The 20,627-nt window shown below is 37.7% G+C and overlaps 1 protein-coding gene across 2 annotated transcripts in view; it reads left to right on the forward strand.

Moving 5' to 3' along the window:
• Window positions 1–20,627, forward strand: part of AK9 (adenylate kinase 9) — a 117,590-nt gene that overhangs the window by 71,542 nt on the left and 25,421 nt on the right. For both annotated transcript variants that reach the window (XM_065888941.1, XM_065888940.1), the window contains 6 exons: window positions 86–286; window positions 652–767; window positions 7,421–7,633; window positions 11,059–11,319; window positions 12,555–12,679; window positions 15,995–16,214. In XM_065888941.1, the coding sequence (XP_065745013.1) occupies window positions 86–286; window positions 652–767; window positions 7,421–7,633; window positions 11,059–11,319; window positions 12,555–12,679; window positions 15,995–16,214 (1,136 nt within the window). The remainder of the gene's footprint in view (window positions 1–85; window positions 287–651; window positions 768–7,420; window positions 7,634–11,058; window positions 11,320–12,554; window positions 12,680–15,994; window positions 16,215–20,627) is intronic.

Here is a 20,627-nt window from a genome sequence, read left to right on the forward strand (position 1 = left end):
ATAAAGTATAAGTTATTTTGGCAATATGACTAAAGATATAATGCCTGAAGGCTCTTTTTTCTTTCCTTTAACTTTTACTCAAAAGTTGTACTACCTGAGTTTCCAGAAGACGCTTATCCTGATGTTCCTGAAATGGAGCCAATTAAAGAGAGTGTCAGATCTTTCTACTCTGCCTGGAGGCAGATGGAAACAGCAATCAGTGACTCTTTTACTCAAGTTTTAAACTTGGAGATTGCTGACAAAACTCCAGAGGAACTACTTCAAAAAGTCATTGAGACCATGGAAAGTAAGGGCCGTCTGTAATCATAACATTTATTGTCATGAGCAGGTAATATTATTAAAAGTACTGTGAAAGTTTAAAGCCTGTGGTTTGTGAAGCAAAACAGTCAGTATAACCAGGGATGATATTTAAAATATTTAACAACTGTCATAGTGCAGGCACCCACCAATCAGAACAGCCATGAGGCACAAACAGCACTGGCCAAACTGGCCAGTTGTCACTTAAAGAATTTGTGAAGGCCTGTCTGCATACACATTTAAGCTAAGAGACCAGTCCCTATAATTAATTTTCCTAATCTTTGGCTACTGTAATATGCTAATAGGCTTTTATCCTAAAAATATCTTCCCAACTATTTATTCTTTTTTCTACAGAACCTTTCCACTATGCTGGCTGGGAGTTAACTATGGACGATTATGATGAAGAAACAGAAGACTATCAGGCTGAGGCCGAAGGCGATGAGGAGCTAGAAGTGGAGGAGGAGGAAGAGGTAGGAGTCTTGGTTCCTGCCCCTCACCGTGGTCACATCACTGAAAGCGCACATATCCAGAGTGGTAATGGGCACTTTTAGACTCCAAGAAAACAAGCAGGGATCTTCAATTTTATAAACATTTTCAACACATTTTGCCTCCACCCAGCTTCATTTGACCTCTGAAATGCCAGGGCTACTTAGACAGTATATTATGCCCATGAAAAAAGAATTTTTAAATTTTTTCCCCTGGAAACGTCTATAGGTATTAGAGACAGAAATATTTTATAAACTTAACAAAAGTGGATGTCCATTGACAGGGGAATGGATAAAGAAGATGTGGTACATATATACAATGGAATATTACTCAGCCATAAAAAGGAATGGAATTGGGTCATTTGTAGAGACGTGGATGGGCCTAGAGTCTGTCATACAGAGTGAAGTTAAGTCAGAAAGAGAAAAGCAAGTATCATATAATAATGCATATATGTGAAATCTAGAAAAGTGGTACAGATGATCTTATTTGCAAAGCACAAATGGAGACACAGACTTACAGAGCAAATGTATGGATACCAAGGGGGAAAGGGCTGGGGTCGGAGGAATTGGGAGGCTGGGATTGACACACATACATTCCTGATACTATGTATAAAATAGACAACTGATGGGAACATACTGTATAGCACAGGGAACTCTACCTAATGCACTGTGGTAACCTAGAAGGGAGGGGATATCTGTATGTGTACGGCTGATTCATTTTGTTGTGCAGTGGAGGCTAACACAACATTGTAAAGCAACTATACTCCAATAAAAATTAATAACAAAAAAGATTTAACAGACGTGGGTGTTTTATACAAAGCACAGCAGTGGCATCTTTGAGGGGCTACGGGCATGATAACAATGAGTGGTTTGCTCAATGGGAACAGCTCATTTTAGGCCCCAATCTTCTCCCTTGGCACCACAATTTTGGTCACTGTTCTCAACTGATAGCCTCCCAGTTCGGGCATCTATCAATAATAAAATAGGAGGTGATTCTTTTAATTCCGGTCTTTATCAATAAAATGGGTAGATAAACACTCAGTTGTAATTAACTTACTGTTGCTTAACTTAAACCCAAATATGTATGTGTCAAACAACAAATGTTACACAATATGATTCTGCTAACAGCTTTCGGTACTTTATCCTAAGGAACTGCTGAGACCTTCAGTCAGGGTGGCTAAAGGATGTGGGTTTTGTCCCAATAATATTCAGATTCTCTTCTCTCAGTCATCCTTCTTCTGCCGTTCTTCTTCTGTGCCCTCCTCTGGTCTGCAAGAACACAGTGTCTTTCTTGTATCTGCAGACAGTTCTCAAGCTGTCTGTAATATTCAAAACTTAAATTGTTAAGTATGGTCTTCATTGATAATATAGTGTCTTTTCCTCACTTCCATTCTTCCTAATTTACTGTAACACAGATCAGTTTTACCTGCAGGATTAGTTTCCAAAGGCTTCCATAACAAAGCACCACAGAGACTTCCCTGGCGGTCCAGTGGTTAAGACCCCATGCTTCCCCTACAGAGGGCATGGGTTCGATTATTCCTGGTTGGGGAACTAAGATCCCACATGCTGCATGGCAAGGCCAAAAAAAAAAAAAAAAAAAAAGCACCACAAACTCGAAGACTTAAAACAACAGAAATTTATCCTCTCACACTTCTTGAGACCAGAACTCTGAAATCAAGGTGTTGGTAGGTAGGACCATGCTCCCTCCAAAGGCTCCCGGGAGAACCCTTCCTTGCCTGTTCCAGCTTCTGGTGGCTCCAGATAATCCTTGACTTGTGGCTGCCTCTGTGTTGGCTTCAGCCTCTGCCTCAGTCTGCACTTGGCCTCTCTTCCGTGTCTTCTCTTATAAGGACACTTGTCACTGGATTTAGGGACCACCTGGGTAATGAACAGTGATATGTCATCTTGAGATCCTTAATTACATCTGCGAAGATGCTTTTTCCAATTAAGGCAGACATGGCTGCCAGGAATTCTGGGAGAACATCCTTAGAAATTTTGATCTAGGAAGAAAGACAACACTCTGTCTTTACATCCACCTGGAAAAATCACAAGAAAGAATTTCACTTCTCCCAGCTCAGTCAGTTGCCCCTATTAATCATAATAACTAGAGGACTTTGTATATGATTGAGCCAACCTCAGTCACATGCACTCAGTGGCTATAAGGTGAGGAGTCACTCTGATTGTCTGGTCCATTTGAGAACCTTGGAATGTGGAAGAAGTGGTTCTCCATGAGAAGAGGGAGAAGGGTCATGTTACTTGAAAAGGGAAAGAAAGGTGCTATACAGACAAAAGCAAAAAAATGTACACTAACTCATGATAAAAATTCTGGGAAGATATGTGCTCAAATGTTAACAGTCATTCCAGGAAAGACAGAGTAAAAGGGATTGGATTTACCCTCCTGCCTGAAACAACTGAAAAATAGGATAAATACATGAAACGGTTTTCAAGACATCGACATGAGACAGTGAAGCACAGTGATCCCAGAGGGGTGGGAAATAAATGAAGTGCATCCTACGATTTCCCCATCTTCCTGTCTGTAAGGCTGTGTACCTTGTCCAGGCTGTGGTACAGGGAGGAGGGACCCAGACAGAGCCAGGGAGACTCGTTGATTGGAGGATTGGAGGATATGAAGCAGAGAACCCCTGGAGACCAAAGCAGCTAGAAGGGAAGGGACCAGAGATGAGAGAACTGTATACAGAGAGAGCTCTGGACACCTGCAGAGCAGCCCCTTCAAGTATTCAACAGAGCACTGATCAGCTTCGCATGTAAGGAAACTACTCAGGGCCCTGGGAAGTACCAAAGATTAGTGGGACCAGTACTTGGATCTCACACAAAGCCAGAAATAATGCCTGTTCCCACCAACTAGACTGGAAAAACCTCATAATTCACAGGGCATTGGGTAGTATACTAAAAAGAGTCTAGTCTTAGGAAGGGGGAATAATTAGACCTGGAATAGCACACACAGAAAAATAAATAAAAGATCTACTGATACAGACACCAACCTGGATGCATCTCAAAACAATTATGCTAAGAGAAAAAGCCAGACCAAAAAAGAATACGTACTATGTGATTCCACCTACATAAAATTCTAGAAAATGCAGGCTAATTATAGTGATAGAAAAGAGAGCGGTTGTTGTCTGGGGATGGGGCAGATAGGAGGCAAATAGAGGCAGGAGGGACGGATTACAAAGAGGCAGGAGCAAACTATGCAGTTGACAAATCTGTTTATTATCTTGACTGTGGTGATGGTTTCATGGATCAAACATATGTCAAAACTTATCAAATTATAAACTAAGTATGTAAGTGTTTTAATGTCAGTTATACCTCAGTCAAGCTGTTGAATGTGTTAATGGTGGTTATCTCTGAGTGATGGACTCACAAGTAATAATATAGATAAATACTTATCTATATTGTCTGATTTTTTAACATTCGAGATGCAGTGTTTTTACAATAAGAAAGATCAACAGCAAAGATATTTCGCTTTTGCCACACAAATAGAAAAAGAAACAACAGTTCTAATGTTGCTTCAGAGATCAGAAATTGCATCAAGGTGTGTCCAGGTGTTTGTTTTTCCTTATCAGTTCTGCCTGCACTTGGCTTGTGTTTAAATCTGAGGTTATTTCTTTCTCTACTTGTGGCAAATTAATTCCTGCCTCTCCTCCATCTCTTCCATTTTTTCCTTCCACAATACCTAATACCAGTTAGGTCTCTTGGATCTATCCTCCAAATATTTTATCTTTTCCCTCAAATTTTCCATCTCTTACTTTTTTGTTCTTACATTTGTAGAGTTTGTTCAAACATGTGTAGACTCAGCCTTCTAATTTAAGACATTCATTGGGGTCTCTAGAGTGGAGTATTAGTTTCCTATTCCTGCTGTACCAAATTGCTACGAAGTTGATGGCTTAAAATACCCAAATTATTGTACAGTTCTCACAGTCAGTATTTTGAAATGAATTTTAGAGGGCTAAAATCAGTGTTGGCTATGTTCCTTCCTCTAGAGGAGAAGCCTTTCCCTATCTTTCCCAGTTTCTGGAGGTCATCTGCATTCTTTGATTCATGGCCTCTTCCCTATCTTCAAAACTCATCACTTCAACCTCTACTGTCCATCATCTCATCTCCTTCTGCCTTTGACCTTCTTGCATCCTTCTTATAAAGACCCTGTGATTACATTGGACCCACCTGCATGGTCCTCCCATCTCAATAGCCTTAACTTAATCACGCACATACAATAACATAGTCACAGGTTCTGGGGATCTTTGGGGGCCAGATTCCACCACAAGTGCTCACTCTCTTCCTCAGCTCATTTACATATTTTATTGGTGCTCATGAATTCTTTCTAGTGTTTACATGAATCTCTGTAAATGTCTCCATCATTTTTCTACTCTGAGATTGGGTTTCTTCCCTGCCTGTGTTGTAGAGTTTTGTGGTCTGTTTGATCTGACTAATCTCGCAGTGTGTGCCAGGCTTCCTGAGAAGGATGGTTGTTTTGTTTCTTTGTTTCTTTTTTTTTTTCTTTTTTTTGGCTCAGTGGAGTTCAGGACTGTTGCTGGAGTGCTTTAGGTGACAACATTCTCAAAAATTATGAAAGGCAAAGTGACTTTTCTCCCCATCGGTCAGGAGCATAGCAGCAGATAGGTCACCTATTTTGTTGCTGAGGCCTGAGACAAGCTCAGCTACCTGGATTCCTCATACTTACCCAGAAGCAGGGTCAGGGAGGACTCCTCCCGCCCATATAGCTCCTTCTTGGTCTCTTGCAGGCCACAGAGACCACAGACACTCCTGGGTGGTAGTTGTTGATGCTAACATTCCCCCAGGAAATCCAGATTTCTACAGGCAAAATTGCTCCAAAGACTTGGCATCTTAATGCTCTTGTTCCTCTGTTGTTTGTCTCCAGGTACTCGTCCCCCTCATAGCGGTAAAGAGTGTTGTACAGTTGTCTCCCCTCATGTCCATGGTTACCAGCCACCTGCCCCAGCAGCTATTTACCACTGAGGAGGTGGCAGAGAAGGGAAGAGAGAGTCTGTAGATCACCATCTTCCCAGAATCCCTTGCTCCAAAAAGACTCCCCAACCTTGTCACCCACCACTCATCTACCTCACACTTTTTTAAACTGAAATTCAAATATAACTGGGGAGCCTTCATTTTCATTTGCTAAATCTGGCAACCTTACTTTAGGTGCATTTATTGAAAAACAAGAAAGACTGGAGAAATTAAGCATCCAACTCAAGAACCTAGGAAAAAGCATAACAAAATAAACCAAAAGAAAGTAGAAAGGAGATTAAAGGCAAAAGTTAATGAAATAGGAAAATAAAACCAGTAGGCCTAACTTCAAAAACAATGAAGAGTTGGTTCACTGACAAGAGCAATAAAATAGACAAACTTCTGGCAAGTAGAATGAGGTAAAAAGAAGGAGCAGTAGATAACATTTGAGATAGAAAGGGGTATATAATCAGATTTTAAAAGATGGTTGTTTTAAATTACAACTTTAATAAATGTTTAAGTCAAAATGAAAAGCATTTTCAAAATACGAATTATTAAAATTTGCTTAGGGTGAAAGATAAAAGCTGAACAAACAAAAAAATTGTAGGGAGTTATAGGACAGTTCTTGTTGATTAGGTAAGTCCTATGTTATTTAAATCTTCCACATCATAGAAAAACATCAGTACTTTCCAGCTCATTTTGAACCTTGCATAACCCTGACACAAAAATTGAACAAGAATGACACAAGAAAAGTAGAGATTAGTCTTATTTTTGCTCCTTTACAGGAAGTTGTTTATTATATCTTGCTTGGGGGGGTGGAAGAGGTGTGTTGTAGAATAATCATGTAAAGTATTATTTCATTGGTATTTTTAGAAATAATGTATTTGTGTCTGTTTTTGTATATAGATGTGTAGGATAAACTTAGAAAAAGAGGTCTGGAAGGATACACATAAAACTACTGAGTGTCAATATAGTATTGTAAGGAAGAAGGTGAGAGGAAATGTTCACTTTATGCATTGTGATAAGTTTTGAATGCTTTTACAGCAAGCGTGTATTGTACAACACACAAAATTATTTTTTAAATGTACTTTGCTTTAAATAAATTGCAAGAGTCCTTAAGGGACTTTACACACAGTTTCTTCATCTATCACAAATAAAATATATTACACATTTCCAATGGAACAAAATAAAATAGTTCCAAATTATTTGATATATAGCCACTGAGTAGGAAACAAAGCAAATCCTGAGGCATCTCCCATTTCATTTTCAATGGGTAAGAAGTTGCGGCCCTGACTCAGCTTTTACTTCTTGGAAATAATTTTATTTTAGAAACTGACCTCACAGTGACCCTGCACCAGCACATAATAGGTGTTTTTATTACACATTTGTCTGTAGAGGGCTGGGGATGCCTTCATTCTCAGTGCTGCTTCATTTTCTTTATAAAATAAAGACGCTTGGGATGTGAACTCAGAGGGATATGAGAACCTGATTTTTTTGATTAATTTAAATAGTATAAGAACTGATCTTTTGTGGATTGTTTTAAATGGATATTGTTATGGATTAAATACTATTCAAGTTGCATTTTTTATAATTCCCTCTTTAGTATTACATGAATAATACATTAATAGTGTTCTCCAAACTTTGAATAATATTTCTAGAATGAAGATAGAATTAAAGAGAAGAGAAGGCATTTGGGAGATACAAAGCACTTTTGTCCAGTGGCTCTCAAAGAAAACTTCGTCCTACAACCAGGCAGCACAGAAGAAGCAGCTAAATATCGAGAAAAGATCTATTACTTTTCAAGTCCTGAGGCTAAAGAAAAGTTTTTGGAGCAACCTGAAGAGTACGTGGCTCATGATGAACCATTAAAGGTGAAAACAATATTCGCCTCCTGACAATCGCTCCTGCGTACATTTTTAGGGACTTATTACCAACCTCCACCATTTTACTCAGTAGTGAAGTCCCCAATCTAATATAATGGTATGGAAATATCTAGGTTCCAAGAACAACTTTTTGGAATATAACATAATCTAATTATCTATTTGGATTTCTTCAGTAATGCCTGTGTCAGACCAACACATGGTATCTTTTTACCTGAAGTAGAAAGTCACAGCTGAATTTACTGTGTGTAAATGTATTGGATTTATTTTATTGCCTAATCATTTTGACATACCATTTTAACATCTAATTTCTTGTTAGACATTTTTTCACAGTAATTTTTATAGTGTGAGTTTGCCATTGTGGATATGAAATAGTACTTAGGAAATCTTTGGGCATATGATCCTTCGTTTCTCTTAATTATTTTATTAGTATAATTCCTTAGAATGGGACTACAAGATCAAGATATATAAATCACAATATACTGTCATAACTTTCAGTAACGTTAATGCCTTGTTAAACAGAACTTATAAAACACAATTTAAACTCTTCTGGATAATTTGGGCCATTTTCATGGACCTAAATCGTCCCATAGGCATGACTGAAGTATGCCGATGGTTGTGCCCTGGCCCTGCTGGTGATGGGAGTCACTTAGGAATGTGGCCTTTTGTCTTCTTTTGGTGTTTTGTTTTCCTCTTAGTCTGTTTCACTACTTGCGATCTATTGACTTGTTTTACTCGTAACCCTGTGGACAAAAGCCTGAAATCTTAATGGTGAGTCCACACTTTTTCTGCAAATTGTCATGTATCTACATCCCTTCACTTCCTAGCTACTTATCCACTCTGAATTCCACACAGCTCTGTCTGCCAGAGGTTTAGCCTATGGATGAGTGAGGTGTCACTTCAGCAGTTTCATCACTGAGGGATTTAAAATGTGATTCAAAAGTATGGTGTGAGACTGCACCTACATAATTTCATACCACTCTATTTTCACTATTCACCATTCTCTTTTTCATTATTTTTCTCAAGTGATTCATCAACTGACTTAAATCTTATCACATGACCAGTTCTTTTTTTATTGACATACAATATTATATCAGTTTCAGGTGTACAACATAGTGGTTTTACATTTACGTATATTGTGAAATGATCACCAAGTTAAGTCTAGTAACCATCTGTTACCATATAAAGTTATTACAATATTGTTTACTATATTCCCTATGCTGTACAGCCAACCTGGACATATTTATTTTATAGCTGAAAGTTTGTACCTTTTAATCCCCTTCACCTATTTTGCCCATCTCCCTACCCACCTTCCCCTCTGGCAACCACCAGTTTGTTCTGTATGTCTATGAGTCTGTTTCTGTTTTGTTATGTTTGTTTGTTTTGATTTTTAGATTCCACATATAAGTGAAATCATACAGCATTTGTCTGTCTCTGCCTGACTTATTTCACTTAGCATAATACCATCTATGTCCATCAGTGTTGTCACAAATGGCAGGATTTCATTCTTTTTTATGGATGAGTAATATTCCATTATGTGTGCATGTGTGTACCACATCTTTTTTAACCATTCATCTATCGATGGACACTTAGGTTGCTTCCATATCTTGTTTATTGCAAATAAACGCTGCAAAGAAATGCATAGTGGTACATATATATTTTCTAATTAGTGTTTTCATTTCCTTCGTATAAATACCCAGAAGTGGAATTGCTGAATCACAAGAAAGTTCTATTTTTAGTTTTTTGAGGAACCTCCATGCTGTTTTCCATAGTGGCTACACCAATTTACATTCCCACCAACAGTGCACATCCTTGCCAACACTTGTTTCCTGTCTTTTTGGCAATAGCCATTCTGACAACTGTGAGGTGATATCTCACTGTGGTCTTGATTTGCATTTCCTTGATGATTAGTGATGTTGAGCATCTTTTAATGTCATGCCCAATTTTTTGACTAATGATGGAATCAGTTCCACTGGAAGCACATAAACTGAGAGGGATGAAGGGTGGTCTCCTGGGGGGAATCCAGATGTGGTTAACAGAAGAAGAGTGAATAAATGCTGGGTGGCAAAGTCAACGGATATTTACATCATGTCTTCCTCTTGCTTTTGTGGGTTTTTCAAAGCCTTGTTTTGCTGAAACACATTTTCAACTAACTTTCTTCATATCTGAAAATGTCATCATTTGGTTCTCATATATGTGTAACAATTAGTATGGACATAGAGTTTAGGTTGAAAATCATTCCTTTTTAGAATATTAAAGGTATTGCTTTATTGTGAGGTAGCATCCAGTGTCACTAGGCTGATTTTAATTTCTTTGTAAGTCAGCTTCATTTTTTAAATATTTGAAAGCTTTTAAGAGCTTCTTTTCATTATCTTGTGTTCTTAAAATTGTCCAGAATCTTTTTTATTCATTGCACTGGACACATGGTACATGTTTAATCTGAAGTCATGTGTTTTTCATGCTAGGGAATCTTAGAATTTCACAGTACTACTGAACTTTTTACTTCAGCAGTCACATTTTCAATCTCTAAGATCTCTTTCTTTTCTCTGATATTTCTGTTTTCAGATATTCTTTTGTGGACTTGCTATCTTCTTAAATCTCTTAAATTTCTTTCTTCTTTTTAAATTTCCCTATTCCTCAAGATACCTGACTCGTCTTTCCCCTGTATTTCTCTGGTATACTTGCACCTTTAAACTCTTCTCTGAACCTTTCCTTCACAAGGACAGAAGGTGATGAGACTGTGCTCCTTGCTTCCCTCTGCTACTCGAAGTCCGTTACTGCCAGCCCCTTGGAGGCTTATTCCATCCAGATATATCACCATCTCCCACCCCTCCTTGCCGTCACCTACCAATATCATGGTCATTTCCCCACATTCACAAAAGATTTCCCTACTCCTCCATCCCAACTCTCACTGTTGTTCTCGACAATTTGAGCATCAATGGACAATCCATACATCTGGATCTCTGTGGGTTCTCTGGTTTTGGGGCTTCCCTGTCTCCAATACAGAGATTACAGGAGTTAATGAAGGGACCCCTAGTGTTCCAGTATCAATGGGCTTTTTGTCTGGTAGAGAGGTTTTGTTGTTGTTGTTTTTATCGTGCTAAGGAAGTGCCTTTCCATTCTTCCTTAATTAAAACTTTTTTAAAGGAACAAAATTAATTTAATTTTATTAAATGCCTTTTGGCACTTGATATCAAGATTCTCTATGGTTGTTGATGATCCCTGAGGACCATGGTTGATGCAATGAATCATGTTAATTGGTACCCTAATGCTGAAACATCCTTGAGTTTGTGAAGTGATAATTCAGTCTTAGGGAGGGCAGTTAATAATACGCCTTACGTTTTCTAAATTCTCAAAGCTTCCTTTTCTTCACTCTCCTTCTATCCTACAACCCCCTGACCCACCCCCTGTGGCAGGCTCCTCCATTAAGAATTTGCCTTTTGGGCCCCCATGGCTCTGGTAAAACTGTATGTGGAAGACAGTTGGCAGAAGAATTGGGCATTTTTCATATCCAGTTTGAAGAATTTCTTCAAGAAAAATTAATGCTTAAAACTGAGAAGAAAGTTGGACCTGAATTTGAGGACGAATCTGAGGATGAACAATTTGCAAAACAAGAACTTGAAGAGCTTGCAATTCAGGCCAATGTTACAATTGAGGAAGAAAATACAAAGAAGCTGGTAGGAATACTAATACTCTCCTTGCAGATAACTGTGCTTACTGGTGTTACTTTGGGGGAGAAGAATATAAGCTGATTCACTTTGTTATACAGCAGAAACTAACACACCATTGTAAAGCAATTATACTCCAATAAAGATGTTAAAAAAAAAAAGAAACAAACTCTATAAAGTTTCTAAGAAGAAAAAAATAGCCCATAAAAATCATTTAAGAATCATCCTCCCCATATGTTAAATACAGATTTTACTGCTCATCTAGAATATAAAATACTGAGTTTTACATGACTCCAATAAAAAACAGAAAAGCTTTTCCTGACAAGAGTGTTATATAGCATTTATTTGGGACTATGCTATTTGATATGTCTGACCTAGACTGTAAGGTTTTCCATTATTGTGTTCTCCGTTTTCTATTTAATGTCATAAAAAATCTGTCCCAGCACCAGTGGAGATCTCAAAATATTAATTTCTAATGATGCCTCATAAGAAAGTTTGTATATATCTCTTAGGTGTTTTCTATCTGGAGGTATAAAGAGAAAGTTCTTAATTCTAACTCACTTTTTAACCATTTCTGATATAGCTGGACCCTTTTCTTCTCAAATGATTTCCTATAAATGGATGCAGGTACAGATTATACTCCAGATGACTGCCTGCCTGGCCCATCCTTTAATCAGGATCTAGGTTGAATAATTATAAGATAGACGACAAAAATCAGTTAAGCTTTATAGGTGTGTGATATAGACTGAACAAGATTTTAGTAAAAATAATGAGACAGGTATCCTGAGACCATGTATGAAAATCAGTCATGCTAATTGCTAGTAACTCCTCTTAGCAATAGTAATTATCATTTAATATTTAAAACCATATTAAATATTGGTTTAAAGAAAAGAGCTCAGATTTTTAAATGTTTATGAGCAACAGTATAAAAAATGACCTGAGGGACTTCCCTGGTGGTCCAGTGGTTAAGACACCGTGCTCCCAGTGCAGGGGGCCCAGGTGCGATCCCTGGTCAGGGAACTAGATCCTGCATGCGTGCTGCAACTAAGAGTCCTCATGCTGCAACGAAGATCCCATGTACTGCAACTAAGACCCAGTGCAGCCAAAATAAATAAATACATAAATACTTTTGAAAAAACTGACCTGAGAAAGACAGTTCTTATCCTAATCAACTATGTAACATAGTATTATTTATTAATATACAGTTTAAAATTTTTGTTTTGTTTTCTGATTTTTGTTTGTAGCCTCAGGAAGTACAGCTTACAGAAGAAGAAGAAGCAATCAGATTAAATCTAACAGAAAATGAACCATTGCCTCCCGAAATCCTTGAAGCAATTCTCTCTGAGTGGTGGTTTAAGGAACCGATACGGTATCTTAATTTATATAGGCTTTTATACATTTATTGACTTTTATTTGATTTATTCTTAAAAGTTAAAAACGTAATCCAACATAAATTTAAGAATTTTCTCCTTTACTCTCATGTAAACTAGTGATTCCACACATTAAAAACATCTAGGGGATTATTTAGGGACTTCCCTGGTGGCGCAGGAGTTAAGAATCCGCCTGCCAACGCAGGGGACACTGGTCCAGGAGCTCTGGTCCAGGAAGATCCCACAGCCATGGAGCAACTAAGCCCGTGCCACAACTATTGAGCCTGTGCTCTAGAGGCCACAAACTACAGCTACTGAAGCCTGTGCGCCTAGAGCCTGTGCTCCACAACAAGAGAAGCCACCGCAATGAGAAGCCCGCACACCACAACAAAGAGTAGCCCCTGGTTGCCGCAACTGGAGAAAGCTGGCATGCAGCAACAAAGACCCAATGCAGCCATAAGTAACTAAATAAATTAAAAAAAAACATCTAGAGGATTATTTTAAAAATACTGATGCCAGGGACCCCACCCCAAAATAATTGAATCAAAATCTTTAGAGGTGTGAGGTTGGGGCCTGGGCATTGGAGCTCCCCAGGGGATTATAATGTGTAGTTGTGATTAAGGATCCATATTCTAAACCTGTGTACACTCATGACATACCAGACTCTTTGCCTTGTAGTCTTTTAACAATTAGTTAATTCCACTGTCAACGCAAAGAATAATGCACAACCTGAGGGTTGTGAGTTTAAATTTTATTCAGGGTCTTACTGAGGACTATAGCCAAGGAGGTAGCTCTGAAGACCTGTTCCAAAGATGTAGGGGAGGAGCCAGTACACATGTATGAATTTCTTGGCTAGGATATACATGTAGTTAAGCATATATCTTGGTAAAAGATTGCTGCTAATCACAAAGAACAGATATCCCAAGTTAATGATTTTAGTGCTTTTCTATGTATGGGAAAATGCAAGAATCTGGGGTCATTGAAATTCTTCCTGAGATATGCATTTAACTATCTAGGGGCCTGTTTATCCAAAGGACAGAGTGCCTCATCCTGTTTATTCATCCTGAATTCTTTTCAGGGTACGCTGTCGGTAGGTGACTGCAGTGGGTTGTGACTTAACCCCTGTATAACTGGTTGATGAGCAACGCTCTTTGTTTTTTTTGCAGTGGTTGTTCACACCGCTAAATAGCTGTCCATAGTCTCATCCCTTTACCAACAGCCAGGAACAAGCCTGACACCATACAGGACAAACTAAGAATTCCAGGCCACCAGAGTTTAAGGCTTCACCTCGATTTCCTAACCAGAATCTCTTACCTCGGTATCCACCAGAAGAAAGTGAAATGATACTTACAGTACTGATAATAGCAAACACTTGTATGGAACTTACTGTGTGCCAGATACTGTTCTCCTATATTTTATTCATATTAATTTCCTTAATCCTTACAACTTCCCTCTGGGACAGAAAGTTTATTTTCTCATTCTGGAGATAAGAAAACTATATCATTAGAGAATTCAAATAACTGGCAGGTCCCAGTCCTCCTCTGGTCACTCTCTTTCACTTAGTCCCTGGCCTAACCAAGTAGTGGGATTATTAGTCACTTTAATTTTAATTTCTTGTTCCCTAAATTAGATCAATAGTCGTAGTAAACTTAGGCATGTTTCTGGCAGCAACATAGTCATGGGCTTTTCTTCATTAACTTAGCTCCTGACCTCACATACATTTAAAAAATAACCAAAAAAAAGCGTATGGATTGAAGAAAAGTAAAAGGGAAATTGTAATAGCCTAAATAAAATAGCTGAACATTAGCACTACATTAAAACTTATTACAATGAAGACTGTAATAGCATAAGAAATTTTATTATACAACGGTTATGTTAAAAAAGGATACAAAGTTATTTATAATATGATAGAAAGTTGAACAAATGAAGAACCAACTAGAAAGAAACAAAACAAAATGTCAGTAACCTCTTGGATATGAGGTTGCAGATAATTTTGTCCTTTTTTCATCACTTTATTTCTGATTTTTCTGTAGTGAGATTTATTGCTTTTATAATCAGGAAAAAACATGTTTTAAAAAGGCTTCTGTCCTAGAGATCTAATGTAACTAATTACATTAGTTACATTACTTCGGTTTTGTATGTGAGAAGCAAGAGGGAGTTGAAGGATGTCTCTGAAGTTTGGCACCTGGATACTAGTGAGTCAGAGGAAGAGCTGTGTGGAAGGGTAATAGTGAGCGTGATTTTTTGACAGTATGATGCATATATAATTCCTGAAGGGCATTCAGATGGAGAAACTAGGCAGCTTGTTGAAAATTCTAAATCAAAACTCAGAAGAAAGTTTGGGTGTAGGGGTAAAAGATTTTGATGTAATTGACAAAGAAGTAACAGCTAGAACAGAAGAGACTTTGCTGAAGGCACCTCTAAAGAAAACACATATCTTACGGCCAATATATGTAAATTTGCCCACTTAATTAGAAAGAAAACCACATTTCTAAATGACAGTTAAGAGGTGAAACTGTCAAATGTTCATGAAAGTCCTATTCCTTTGAAGAAGAGAACGTATATTTAAATATAAATAGTTAAACCAAATCTTAGATAAACGAGATAAACTTCCATTCAAAAAGGGACCAATATTAAACCTCTCAACTAAACCAAGCCAGGTTCTCCAAGCCTGATTGTTTTTATAAATACTCCCTAATGAAAATGTGTTAACATTCCAAGTTATTTTCATGATTCTTAAAGTTTCATCATACTTGAGCAAGTTTGATGATCCTGTCTGAATACGATCATTTTACACATGAGCCAAGACAGCATTAATAATTGTCGCTGGTTACAAAGGGAGCCAGGGAAGAGGGTTATGAACTTTCCCATGAAAAGAAACATCATTAGAAGAAAAATGACTAAAGGGTAAGGATTCTCAATAAAGGGGTAGAGGGCAGCCAAGTAAACTCTTTATGTAAACGGTGACACATTCATTAGGCTGGTCACTTGTCCCAAATAGAGAACTTATTTTCTCTTTCCCTGTGATCTTCTCACAACTTTTAGTAGTCTTCTAATTAATAGTAATTGTCTATAAACTGATTGACAGTACTTTTATACTATAAATATAAAATATTATCATTTTAATCCAACTCAGTGCATTTGGGAGAAGAAACAGCATGTAGAAATATTAAAAGATTAAAAGGTACTATAGGAAACTGGTTATTCATTGGGTGTCTTATGTAAAGTTGAAAGTTATCAGTACTTTTTTCATTTTTAAATCAATAGTTATAATATTTTAAGCCAATAAAGTAAATTATAAAATTTCCACCTAGTTCCACAGGTTTTGTATTAGATGGTTTCCCACAATATCCTGATGAGGTCCAGTTTCTGGGGGAGTATGGGTTTTTCCCAGATGCTGCTGTTTTTATACAAGTTGATTATCAAGATATTTCTGATCGCCTCCTTCCTACCCAAATTGGAAAGTGGAAAGTGAAACAAAAGAAGAAATTAGAAAGGAAAAAACTCATCAAAGAAATGAAAGCAAAAATCAAGGTATGTATCTGTTAAAAAAAAAAAGCATGAGAGTGAATGTGTTCAGCATTTATCCGGTTTATAAAGTGGTCTTTACAAAAATGTAGTTTTCTGATTTTAATACCACATTCAGTATGAAAACATTTTCATCAAATATTAAGACAATTTATAATTAAAGAGGTAAGAATTATTTGAGGGCTTTATGATTATCTACATGTTAATGTTTCTCACTCCAAGGCAAGTAAAATTAAAGATAGTGGTAGCACCAAAGTATCCTTATACCAGACACTGGAGCACAGGGAGCCACTTAAAACAAATAAAGTGGCTTAAACAAGTACAAAGGCTTAAGAGATGGCCAAGAGTGGGGGCCAGCCTGAGCTGTGTTCATCTTCCACACAAGACCACTCTGTCAAGACAGGGAGAGGTGGCTATTTTATCTAATGGGCAGAGACCAACACATAGAGTCAAAGAAAATGAAAAAAACAGAGGAATATGTTCCAAACGGAGGAACAAGATAAAATGCCAGAAACACACCTTACTGAAACAAAGATAAGTGATTTATCTGATAAAGGGTTTAAACTAATAGTCATAAGGATGCTCACCAACATCAGGAGAACAATGCATAAGCAAAGTGAAATTTTCAAGAGATAGAAGATATAAGAAAGTACCAAACAGAAGTCACAGAGCTGAAGAATACAATAACCGAACTAAAAAATTCAGTACAATAGCAGACTGTAGACACATAAATCAGTTTAACAGAATAGAAAGCACAGAAATAATCCCATGCATATATTGTCAGTTAATTTATGACAAACTAGCCAAGGATGTACAATGGGGAAAAGATAGTTTCTTCAATAAATGATGCTGGGAAAACTGTATAGCCTGCTGCAGAAGAATAAAACTGAACACCTATCTTACACCATACCCAAAAATCTACTCAAAATGGATCAAAGACTTGAAACACAAGCCCTGAAACCCTAACACTCCTATAAGAAAGGGGGATAAGCTTCTTGGCATCAATCTTGGCAATGATGGTTTTTTTTTTTGATTTGACACCAAAAGCAAAACTAAATAAGCGGGACTACATCAAACTAAAACATTTTCTGCCCAGCTAAAGAAACCATCAACAAGATAAAAAGGCAGTCTAGGGAATGGGAAAAAGTATTTGTAAATCATATATCTGATAAAGGATTAAAATCCAAAATATATAAAGAACTCATACAACCCAGTATCAAAAAAAATCCAATTTTTTAAAATGGCAGATGAACTGAATAGATATTCTTCCAAAGAAGGCATACAAATGACAACAGGTACATGAAAAGGTGCTCAACATCACTAATCATCAGATAAATGCAAATCAAAACCACAATGAGATATCACCTCTCACACCTGTTAGGGTATCTAAAATCGAAAAGACAAGAGATAAATGCTGGTGAGGATGCGGAGAAAAAGGAGCTCTTGTGCACAGTTGGTAGGAATGTCAACTAGTACAGCCATTGTGGAAATCAGTATGGAGGTTCCACAAGTAATTAAAAAATAGAATTACCATATGATCCAGGAATCCCACTTCTGGGTATATATATCCAAAGGAAACAAAGTCATTATCTCAAAGAGATATCTCTCCTCCCATGGTCATAGCAGCAGCATTCACAATAGCCAAGGTGTGGAAACAACCTGTGTCTGCCAACAGGTCAATGGATAAAGAAGTGGTGTGTGTACACACACACACACACACACACACACACACACACACGAATGTTGTTTAGCCATGGAAAAGAAGGAAATCCTGACGTTTGCAACAACATGGATGGACCTTGAGGGCATTATGCTAAGTTAAATAAGCCAGGCAGAGAAAGACAAATACTGCATGGTATCACTTGTATGTGGAATCTAAAACCAAATCAAACTCATAGAAACAGACTAGAAAAGTGGTTGTCATGGGCTGGGAGGTGTGGGAAATGGGGAGAAGTTGATAAAATGGTACAAAAGTTCAGCTATAAGATGAATAAGACCTAAGGAGCTAATGTATGACATGATGACTATAGTTGGTAATACTGTACTACTGTATAATTGAAATTTGGCAAGAGAGTAGAACTTAAATGTTGTCACACACACAAGATAAATATGTGAGGTGACGGATGTGTTCATTAACTAAATGGGAGAAGTCCTTTCACAATGTATACGTATCAAATCTTCATGACATACGCTTTAAATAACTTACAATTTTATAAAGCTGGAAAAATAAATAGTATATTCATATAATGGAGTAGTATTCAGTACTTTTAATGAATCTACTATTGATACCCCCTACAATATGGATGACTACCAAAATCATTATACTGAGTAAATGAAGCCAGGCAAAGAAAATAGTACATACTCTATGATTCATTCCATATGTATGACCTGTCTTGAAAGGACACATTTATAGATCTGGGTTGAGTAGAAAGAATAGGGCTTTCAAATCTGGAACTAGGAAGACCAAGATGGGACATGAGAACTGTGTTAAATTATGCGACGGTCTTTTATACTGAAGAGAGTATGTCGTTGTTCCATGTGGCCACAGGGGAAAGAAGCACCATTGGTAGGAGGAAGGTACAGGGAGATGTATTTCATTATTAGTAAGACTTTCCAAAAAGAACAAAGACCGAAGGCAGTGAGCCACTTGTCAATAGATAAGCGTAGACTGAGTGGACATTTGGCAGGGAGAGTATGGAAGAAAGCTCTCTTTAGTGTCAGAGAGCTAATCAGTTAGTTCCAATTTTGAGCTACTGTGACTTAAATTACTGAATACCTTATCACAACTCGATACTTATTAAATTATAAACAAAGTGTTAAAACCATGAAGTTCCTCTGTCACTGCTCAGACACAGTTGTCAAGTTCTTTTCATCTTGCCAAAGGAAATCCCTCTATCCATCTTGCCATCCATCCCTTTGCTCCACCACACTAAGATTACACGTCCCAGGCCATCCCTGTCCCACATAAAATCAAAGCTAATCTCTCAGCCATCCAAGAACTGGAAGTCAGGAGAGGTGTGGCAAGACATCAAGCTTCACACCATTCTACATGACATCCTTCCCTTTTCTGCTGCTGATCTCTGAAGAAAGTGGGCCAAAGTGTCTGCCAGGCAAGAGGCTCTATAAACATGAGAATGGAAAAGAAAGAAGAGGGCATACCAAAGCACAGCTGCATGTTACCTCCTTGTGGGATCTGGCACCTTTAGACCAGTGTTCTCAGAGAACTCTCTGTGCTGATGGAAATGTTCTGTATCTTCACTGTCCAATACAGCAGCCACTAGCCACACATGTGGTTATTAAGCAGTTGAAATGTATTTAGTTGGTGAGGCTGAGAAATCAAATGTTTAATTTTATTTAATTTTAATAGAGCTGCAAGTGACTTGTAGCTGCCATACTGGACGGAGCAGCTCTAAAGCAATCAAGCCCCAGCCTAGACATCACATGCCCTGAGGATTTTAGGGATATGGAACAGGAAAGAGCAGATTTACACCTTTCTTCTCATACCCACAGCTCTGCCCTGGTTCAGATTCTTTTCACCTCACACCCGGCACTCCTACGATGACCTCCTAATTGTCCTACCAGACTTCATATCTGGACCCTCCAGGCCATCCTTCGGGCCACCTGATCTTCCTAAAACTCTGTTTTGATCAAGTCACTCTGTTAAGATCTGAACTCCTCAGTCTGGCATTTAAAGCCCTCCCAATCCTGTTCCAAACCCTCTTTCTAACTTTATTTCTCAGTTGGAACAAATACAAACCCTCCTTACAGCTCCATCATACAATGTGCTTTCTCATACCCTTATCTGGGAGTTTCTTACACCATCCTCACACTAGCTGTGTTATACTATGTGAATTAAACCTTCTGACTTCATTAACTCATCTATAAAGTGGGATAATGCTGTCCGCCTTGCAGTATATTTTGAGCAGAAAATGAAAGAATATACATGTGCGGTGCTCAGAACAGTGATGGCATCTGGCAGACGTGCAATAATTAGTTAAACTTCACTGACCACTACTTATTTGAGTGAAAGGATCAGAGGAAAAAACAGACTCATAATATGTGTGTGCTTTATTATACATACTTTGCATTTCTTTTTGGTATATACAGTGGTTTCCTTATATGTTATGAAAACACAAAGGAGACTGTATTTTCATAACTCTACAGTTAAAGCACCTATGGTAAAACTCTGGTTTTAAAAAAGGAAATTAGAGTTTTTATAACTCTTACCCTCTGAAAAGCTACAGAATCTCTCTGGGGCTCATGAACTATATTAATTTGATTCAATTCAGTTTTAGAATTCTATCTACAAATATTTCTTGGATGTCAACAAAACATAAATTATCTGAAATGTATACTCAGTAATTGTCAGATAAAAGGAGCACAGTCCTGATGGCCTAGACCGGAGCCCCTAGGGCCTGT

This window comes from Phocoena phocoena, chromosome 12, assembly GCF_963924675.1.
Source record: "Phocoena phocoena chromosome 12, mPhoPho1.1, whole genome shotgun sequence".
NCBI lineage: Eukaryota > Metazoa > Chordata > Mammalia > Artiodactyla > Phocoenidae > Phocoena > Phocoena phocoena.